Genomic DNA, 9006 nt, shown 5'->3' on the forward strand with positions numbered 1-9006 from the left:
GCCCCAGGCGGGACGGACGCTGCCGCAGCCTTTGTTTGCACCAGGCGAGACGGCAGCAGTGATAACGTGCCTCCCGTGGCACTGGGCTGTCATGTGCAGCAGCTAACCTTTTCTTGCCGCTGGCCATGGCCCACACACAAGCACGGGACAGAGTCGGTCCCCACACAGTGGGCGCACAGGAGAGCGTGTAGGGGCACTAGCATAGAGGTGTGGGTGTTCCTTTGCACAGTGACAGGTGTGGGGTCTGGGTGTGGGATGCTGCTGCTGTACATGCATGGACATAAGTGCACAGTGTACGTAGGGAGCTATAAGGAGGTGCAGTGGGACAAGTGTGTCTCAGTCATCTGTCCAGAGCGGTGTGACAGAGCCCCAGTGACAGCCACGTGCAGGGGGGGCACAGCAGGGAAGGTGCCTGCAGCGGGGCTATGCGAGGCATGCCTGTGTGTGACAAACGCTCACTGCTAACACGGGGTGCTGGTGTGCCTGTCCCTTTGCACGTGGAGCCCAGGCAGGTTGACCCACCTGTGACAGTGTCCCATCTGGCAGGGAGGAGAAGGAGCGCTGGATCCGGGCCAAGTACGAGCAGAAGCTCTTCCTGGCTCCGCTGCCCCAGTCGGACATCCCGCTGGGCCAGCAGCTGCTGCGGGCTGTGGTAGAGGATGACCTGCGCCTCGTGGTGACGCTCCTGGCCCATGGCACCAAGGAAGAAGTGAATGAGACCTACGGTGATGGAGATGGGCGCACGGCACTGCATCTCTCCTGCGCCATGGCCAACGTAGTCTTCACGCAGCTGCTCATCTGGGTAAGACAGGACCTCGCAGCCTCCACCACAGCGTTTCTGGCCCTATCCCCGTGCTTCCCCACTGCCGTGCCTCTCGGGACACCCCTCGTCCATCCTCCTCCCATGGATTCCCTCACATGCCCACTGGCACTGCCCTGCCCACCCTGCCATCTCCCTCTCCCTGCCCACCCCAGTGCCATAGAGCCCCTCTGCCTCTGCCGGTGCTCTTGCTGCGCTGCCACCCCCATGCCCATGGGTTATTTGGCATCTGGGTGCCACTGACTGGCTGCTTTCTCTCCTGCACAGTACGGGGTGGATGTGAAGAGCCGGGACGCTCGGGGCCTGACCCCCCTGGCCTACGCCCGGCGAGCCGGCAGCCAGGAGTGCATCGACATCCTGCTGCAGCACGGATGCCCCAGCGACAGTGCCGTCACCACACTGACCCCCAGCCTGTCCCGCCGCAACACCAACGCCAACAACAATGCCTGCACCGTGGTGCCAGCTGAGCTCAGCTCCAGCCCCAGTGCTGTCTAGCTCCTCACGGGCCCTCCGCTCACCCCACAGCCGCCTTCCAGCTCTGCCAGGGGACCAGGACCACAGGAGCAGGTCCGAGAGCAGTGCAGCCGGGCTGCCCACCGCGATCGCTCCCCCATTGGGACCCCCGTTGCGGCCGGGAGGAGGCTGGGGAGCCAGCAGCCTGCTCCTCTGCACCAGTTCCTGTGGACTCTGCCCATGCTGCTGGGGCGGGGGACTGTGCAGACCTGGCACTGTCAGCTTGCAGAGGGGCTCCAGCACACCCCGTTCTCACGACCGGTACAGGGGGAGGAGAGGCAGTTTCTCTGTGCCCCCCATCACACACACATGTAGATAATACAGGGGCTGGAGGCAGTTCAGGTGTGTGGCCCTCCCCTGCACAGCTGGTACTGGGGAGGGTGATTGCTGCACCCGCTCTCCCAAACAGTAGGACAGTTTGGGCACCTCCCTCCTGCCTTCCCTCCCATGTCAGCCTTGCTGTGCACCCCTGGTGCAGTGGGGGGGCAGCAGGAGGTGCATGTTTCTCCACTGCACCCCTGTGCTCCTCTCTGCTTCTCGCTGGTGCAGGAAGGGATGCGCTCGCTGGTACCACTCCCCACGTGCTGAAGCAAAGGGAGCAACTCTCCCATGCAGCCCCTTGATGGCCTCTCCAGCCTCCCTGGTGACCTAGAGGGGGAAGAGGATGGTCACCCTGGGATCCCCAGCTGTGTCTGTCTGTCTGTAGAGTCACTGTCCTTCCAGGTTCAAGCCCCAAAGCCATACACAGTGTCTCCATCAGAGCATCCCCGCTGGCTCCCACTGATGCCCAGGCGGGGCTGGTCTCTGGCTGAGCAAGAGGAGAGAGGAGATGAGTGTCTCCCATTGGTTTTGGGCCAAGCCTGCAGCTGAGCGCTGGAACCCCAAGGCTTTGGACGCTGCTGTGGAACGTCTCTGTCTCTTGTGTATAAAATGTACATTGGAAATATTTATATGGACACTCTGTATATACTGTTTCTTTGCCATGAGTTGCCCTGTGTGTGTTATCTGCAGCCAAGGAGATAAAAGGCCAATAAAGCAACCCACCTCCTGCCAGGCCGTTTTCTGTCTGCTGCCTTTTGGGCCTCCAGTGCACCCTCCGGTCTGCTGCTTGCCTGCTCCGTGAGGTCTGGTGCATTTCCATCCCAGACTGACAAATGTTCAGCTCGTTCTCCTCCAGCTCGGGAGTTGGTAACAGCAGTCCTGTGCTGAACTGGGCCCCTTGGTGGACATGGCAGAGTGCCGGGATGGGAAGGGGAGATGTGTCAGCCCTGGGCTCTGTGGGACAATGCAGGGACGTGGCCCCAGAGGGTTGCATGGCTCTGGCAAGATCAGAGATGGGCACAGCAGAGGTGTGTGCTGGGCAGGGGACATACCAGGTCAGAAGTGCTGGGGGAGATGCACAGCTGGTCCCTGTACACAATACAGTGACTTTGAAGCTGGGGGGGAAGGCAGAGATGGGCAGGGAATGGTGGGGCTGTCTCTGCAAGCAAGGAGCCTGCGTGGTTTGCTATGGCAAGAAGATGACTGCAGAAGCCTGGAGGTCATCTAGTCCCAAAGCGCAGACAGCCCCCCAAGCAGTGAAGGAAGCCGTGGGTCTCAGGCTTATCATCCCTGACCCCGCATGCTTCTCCCAGCTTTTGGCAGAGCAAGGCCCCAGCACTGCCGCTTCTCTGGCTGCACCCAAAGCCATACCACAAGCGACAGTTCAGGGCTCCAGTGCCTGGGACTGGGCACAGGTCTGGTTCCCCAAGCCTGCATGGCAGTGCTGTACGGAAAGGCGGCATTAAAACACCCCACTCCCCCCCTGCCCGGGCACCCCACCTGCCACAGGTCACCCTCAGCAGTCCCCTCCAGACCCCCATTGCCTCCTCCCTGTGCCCTTCCCATGGCAGAGGGCTGCCTCACTGGTGGTGGCCCCTCCGCCAGCCCCTTAACTCTCTGTGTGTGCCGGCTGTGTGTGACAGTGCCGTGGTCACCATCCCGGTCCCAGTCCTGGTCCCAGCCATCCCTGCCTGTGCCTGTGCCTGTTCCCAGTGCCCGCTCTCCCTCGCAGCGCACATCGGTGCCCCTGCACCGGCCCCGGCCCCAGCCCGGTGCTGGGTTTGGTTAATTTCCTGGCGACTGCATTAGTGGGAATGGAAGCCGAGGGACGGCAGCTCCTCTGGGGCCCATTAATCATCCCCCTCAGACAAGCTGCCTTGATTACAAGTGGCAAGAAATTCATTAGGGCTGCGGCTCTGACAACTTTTATCTGCGCGGCTGGATCTGACTCATTAGGCAGCCAAATTAAAGCCATGATGGGCCCTGATGAAATTCACTGCTTGTTTATCTTGTGCGATCTGATACATCTGCCCATACATCATCTCCCGCACGGGATCCCGCCCGGCCCAGCCCCGGCGCCTCCCTTCCCATCCCAGCCCTGCCCTGACCCGCCGGGGTGCCCCTGGCCAGCGGCACAGCCTGCACCCCGCGCCAGAGCCAGCCCCAGGCCAGGGGCTCCAGGCAAACCCCTCACCCACGCCGCACTCTGCCTTCAGGGTCGGGGCTGGGAGCGGTGGCCGTGCCAATAGGAGCCGCAGGAGGACAGCCCTGGGGCCACACGGCCCTGAGCAGCCCCTCCTGGGCCACTTGGTGCCCGTGGGGGTCTGCAGCCCCCCTCGGGGCACCCACAGCCCTGGCCAGGTCCTGCTGGTGGTGGCACCACTGCCAGCGCACAGCCCTTTGGAGACAGACCCAGTGCCCGGCTGTGCCCGCATCTTGCAAATGGGTGCTCAGGGAGGGTCCGGGGGCTGCTGCCCCTGTGCTTGCACCCAGGGGAAGAGAGTGCCAGCAGCTTCCCCGCGGGCTCTGACATGGTCCCGAAGAGCCAAGACAAAAGCCCTTTTCTCCAGCTCATGAGCGGGCAGGCAAGGCCGTCGTGGGCTGCTGGCACAACAACAGTGGCCCTGGTTTCCTTAAGGGAGGATGCACTGCCAGCCACCCCATACCAGTGTGCTGCCCCAGTGCAAGGGCCTGTGCTGGGCACGGGCAGCCTCCGGGCTGTGGCACACCGTTCCCATCCCCAGCAGGAAGGGGTCCACGCTGAACAGCAGTGTCCCTGTTAAGAAAAATAGCATGTCCTCATCTGGCAGTGGGGCCAGGCCTCAGCAGCAGCACTCCGGCCCTGCCCTGCCTTGCCCCAGCCCAGCTTTATCCCACCGTTGGAGCACAGCTCAGCACCAAGGTGGCCCGCATGGCTTCACACGGTCCCAGACCAGGACAGGCTGAGGCAGAAGCTGCTGTGTCCATGTTTAGGGGCAGGAGTTGCTGTGTCCATGTTCAGGCTGGTGTCAGGGAGGGCACAGGCGGACCCTCCACTCTGCTCTGCACGCCACAAGAGTGTGCCAAGGCAGCAGCACAGGGGGGGCTGTCCCTGCATGATGCAGCCCCTAGCAGCAGCAATGACCACACCAGCTCCTTGGCAGCACCATAAGGACCCTGCCACAGCCAGCCAGCACCACTCAGCTGAAGCAGTGGGTGCTGCAGGGCAGGAGTAAGGGATGCAGACTCATGCCATAAGCACATCCAGGGTGTGCAACCCCCAGGCCATGGAAACTGGCCATGCCACAGGTCTACAACACTTCCCAGAGAGCCTGGGCACAGCAGACCAGGCCAGGACAAGCCCCACGGGGCACAACTTGCAAAGCCCCATGGGCCCTCTCACAGCCCTAGCTGAGCTGGCACAGCCTCCTGGCAGGGGGGGACATAGGTGGGCAGCAGCTATGGCATGGGGCAGTACTACCCAGCACTGAGGCAGCTGGGACCACGCAGAGGTGCTTTTAAAAGAGATGGCCAGAGCAGAGATCATGCTATCAGTCTGCACTTTTCCATTCCCAATCAGCCCTGCCTCTTTGAAAGAGTGGGCAGAGGTGTGACACAATGTCCCAGCTCCCTTGGCCTGTGCTTACCAAGATACAGCACCAATATGCTCCCACTACAGCACCTGCACCCTATGCCCATTCATGTCTCGGTATCATCTGGCCTGCCTGTAGGTGCAGAAGTCCACAGCACAGATCCTCGCAAAGCCCTCTGCAGGATGCGTCAGCCTGGCACCTGAGGACACTGGCACAAGCTGGTAGGCTGTGAAAGGGCCAGCATAGGCAGGTGAGTGGGAGCCCCTGTTTGGGAAGGGTTTCAGCAGTCCTGGCTAGCAAGGGATCATCAAGGACTGCGGTCTTGTGAAGTGCTTCATAGCTTGCCCAGCACCTGAGTGAGCAGCAGCACAGCAGAGTGTGGATACAGTCTCTCTCTCCTCCTAAACCCCAATTCCAGCATGCCCTTGATAACTTCTTTCAGGTCTTGGCTCATTTTCCTTTGACACTGAAGATAAATACACCCACCGGGAGTTTGCATGCCGCTGTTGAGGTCATCATGACCAGACTAGCTGCTGAATCCCCTCTGCAGCTGCACCCTAAACTCTGTGTGCTGCTGTGGAGCTGGCTGTAAAGGAATTGGAGGTGGTTGGGGGGACCTCATGACCCTTCCCAGGTGCCAGGCCAGTGGGAAGGGAGATTATTTGTCTCCTGCCCATGTGCAGTTAGAACCAATTTATCCCCACCAGGATATAGGTTCATTGCATTGCAGGATTCCTGCAGTGATGACTTCTGGTCATCACGTGGTACTTCTGACCAAGGCCAGGAGTACAGTGAGCTGCTCCCTAAAGGCAACCCCCAGCAGCACAGACTCCCCCACAGCACAGCATTCCTCTGCCCTGCCTCAAGTCTGCTTGTACTGGAACCAGAGGGCCCGTCGCAGCCACTGCTGCACACTAGCTTTGGAAAAAAAAAGCCCAGCATGACCTCCTGGGGAACTCCTCTGTGAGCCCCTAGTATCCATGTGAGCAGCTAAGCATCCGAGCAAGTCCTGGAGAGGTTGAATGAACAACAGTGGCACCAGCACCATGTTGTGGCCATCAAATCTTCATACAAGCCCATTGTTAGAGAATGCTATGAACTAGCTTTGTTGCACTGAAAACCTTTTCCTGAGAGGGGACCACTGAGTGAATAAACACCCCATGGGATGCAATCACTACTCCTTTCCTAGTTCTTTAAGAACCGTTGTCCAGGTAAATGCGTGGGCAGGTCTGGGTAGAGAGAATTCCCTTGTAAATGATGAAACTGTCTTCAAGAGGGCAAAATAAGTTTTGTTTGTACACGTGTGTATATATATGTATAAACATATGTATAAATAAATGCATGTCCATGTATATACATATGTCTGTATCTACCTTTTACTCTGTGTATGCATGTGCAAGCATACACATGCACATACACCATACACGTTTGGATATCCACATAAGAGTGCCTCCCCCCACCAGTTCCTACTCCAGGACACAAGACAACAGGCAGAAGGTGGTACATGGGAAATTCCATATAGCTGTAAGGGAAAAAAAATAATAGGAAGGTGGTCAGACACTGGAACAGGGGCCTGAAGACGTGGGATCGCAATCCTTGGAGATTCGTGAAGTCAGCTGGACAAGTTCCTCAGCGTATTGATCTAACGGGACCAGATTTGAGCAGGTGTTGGACCAGAGACCTCTCAAGGTCCCTTCCCTGCATGGCTCTGTCATGCCAGGGTCTCTTTAATGCCCAGTTTTTTATTGTTGCTCTCCTCCCACCCACCCGAGTCTAAATGATGCAGCACCTATAGCCCAGCTTGTGGGCATGCTGCACCCTCTGCCCCAGCAGCTTTTCTATTTGGGGAGGTGCTGCAGCCACTTTGTGCAGTGTGGGCAGTGCCATTCCGCACATTCACTGGTGTGTTGCAGTGCTTTGCTCAGTGCTGTGCAGGAGGCATCAGGCTCATTGCAATGCATGAGGTTCACAGGGGAGCTCTGTTCTGCACAGCGCAAGGAGCACTGTGCTATTCTGCAGCTCTCTCCAACACCCCCGGTGACAGCAGCGAGTCTCTCACCTCCATCAGCACCAGCCTGAGCTGCACCTCTCTGCAGCACTTGCAGGTACATTAATGCGACAGTTTGCAGGCTGCGTTGTGTACTGGCTCTGGGACTGATCTAACTCAACAACAAAAAAAAGCCAAAACCCAAATAACTTCTAAGAAGCTGAAAGCTCCAGTTCTCCAATCCAGTCTACAGGCAGTCGATGAACAAGTGTGCAGAGTGGAGGTTGCTTTGCACACAGAGTTCAGGTTGGCAATGGTGTGCACGGGGGGGGGGGGGGGGGGGGGGGGAGATGGGTTAAGAGCACAATAAACAGATGCTGTCACTGGTGCAGGACATATCAAACCACAGCGTCAGCTAGAAATGCCAAGTGAGAATAAGGGGGTTCTGGGACCCTAAAATAAAATTTAACTCCTTTCAATGTCACAGCCCCAAGCCTGGATCTGTGGACATTTTTCCGAGTGCTGTGCTTAATCTTGGACTGCTGTGCCGTGCTAGGTAGCAGTGGCACAGACCCCTCATGTGGACACATTTATAGTGACAGACCACTGCTTATAGGTGCACAATTGCTTTATCCCGCCTCCCTCTGCCCTCCCCGTCCCCCCCCAGCTGGCCTATGTACGTGCATCAGTTCATGTGCAGGAGCTATTGCAATTCCTGCAAATGGCATCTTATCACCTTCTGCAGCCAAGCAGCATAGATAAGTTAACAGTTTCTGCCTCAGACCAGCCCAGACCCAAAGAGGGAGAAGCAGGGACTACCTGAGCTGTGGCTCTCAGGTGCAGGCAGCTCTACCACTGCATGAAGGGAACCGCCAGCTCCCCTGAGGACAAGGCAGCCGGGGTCAGCTGCCAGAGGACATTTACCTCCCCTGATCCAGAGTGAATGCCAGCAGATGTTGCTACCTGAGCAGGCCAAGCCCACACTGGGGATGCGGTGAGCAACACCTCGCCAGGCAGTTCCTGAGGACACTTTCTCCTTTCCAGGTCGGTGGTGCAGGGGACAGAGGCAGAAGCCGTCCTGCTGTGGCTGCAGGAAGCCAGCTGTGCTCCGCTGCCCCAGCAAGGCGGTCAGAAATCCAGGTCATGAAAGGATCCTGCAGAACTCTCTCAGGACCTGCAACAAACATCGCCGTGCAAAGAAGCACCCACCTAAAACAGGCAGGAGCACAGCTTTGTCCTAATGTTGCTGTTCTCCGAGCTGTGGCTGTCCCCACACAGGCCAGCCAGAGCCAGCAGCCGATGGGCAGGGAGAGCCACCCACCAGTGCTCTGAGTCTACAGGGCTCTGCAGGAGGACTCAGCTGTGCAGGCTGAGCATGGGATCCGCACTCCAGACTATCAGAACGCACCTGGCAAAGAGGGAAGGGCCATGGGGAGGGAGCACTCCCTGCTGGGCAGCATGGAGATGGGCCAGCCCTTGCTGTGGCATCAGGGAGGGCACCCCAGAAGCCGAAGTCAGCTCTGGCTGTCAGGGATGTTGCCCACTCTTACAAGCGCTGTCTCCCAGGGAAGGGTGCTAGCGACTAACTGGACCCTGTGTGACCCAAACTCCATCTCAAACCTCGGAGCAATTAGCATCCCAGCAGCACCATGTCCCACACCCTCGGAGAGAGCCTTCTCCCTGTCGAGGAACCTCTGGTGGGATTGCCGCGAATGTTGCTACTACAGCACAGAGCTCCCTTGCCCCACGGGCTGGCTGATGTTCATCAAACCAGCGACAGAGGCTTTCATGGC

At 58.5% G+C, this 9006-nt stretch overlaps 1 protein-coding gene across 2 annotated transcripts in view; it reads left to right on the plus strand.

Moving 5' to 3' along the window:
- The window catches only part of AGAP3 (ArfGAP with GTPase domain, ankyrin repeat and PH domain 3), a 152079-nt gene extending 149511 nt beyond the window's left edge, over positions 1 to 2568 (plus strand). The window contains exons 17-18 of one of the 2 annotated variants that reach the window (XM_049798296.1): positions 547 to 802; positions 1088 to 2563. In XM_049798296.1, coding sequence (XP_049654253.1) covers positions 547 to 802; positions 1088 to 1315 — 484 coding nt within the window. In that variant the 3' untranslated portion in view covers positions 1316 to 2563. Of the gene's footprint in view, positions 1 to 546; positions 803 to 1087 lie in introns of both variants that reach the window. The other variant, XM_049798295.1, reaches the window with a different exon arrangement.
- Positions 2569 to 9006: the final 6438 nt, after the last annotated feature.

The sequence above is a fragment of the Accipiter gentilis genome, chromosome 4 (assembly GCF_929443795.1).
Source record: "Accipiter gentilis chromosome 4, bAccGen1.1, whole genome shotgun sequence".
In the NCBI taxonomy this organism is placed as follows: domain Eukaryota; kingdom Metazoa; phylum Chordata; class Aves; order Accipitriformes; family Accipitridae; genus Astur; species Astur gentilis.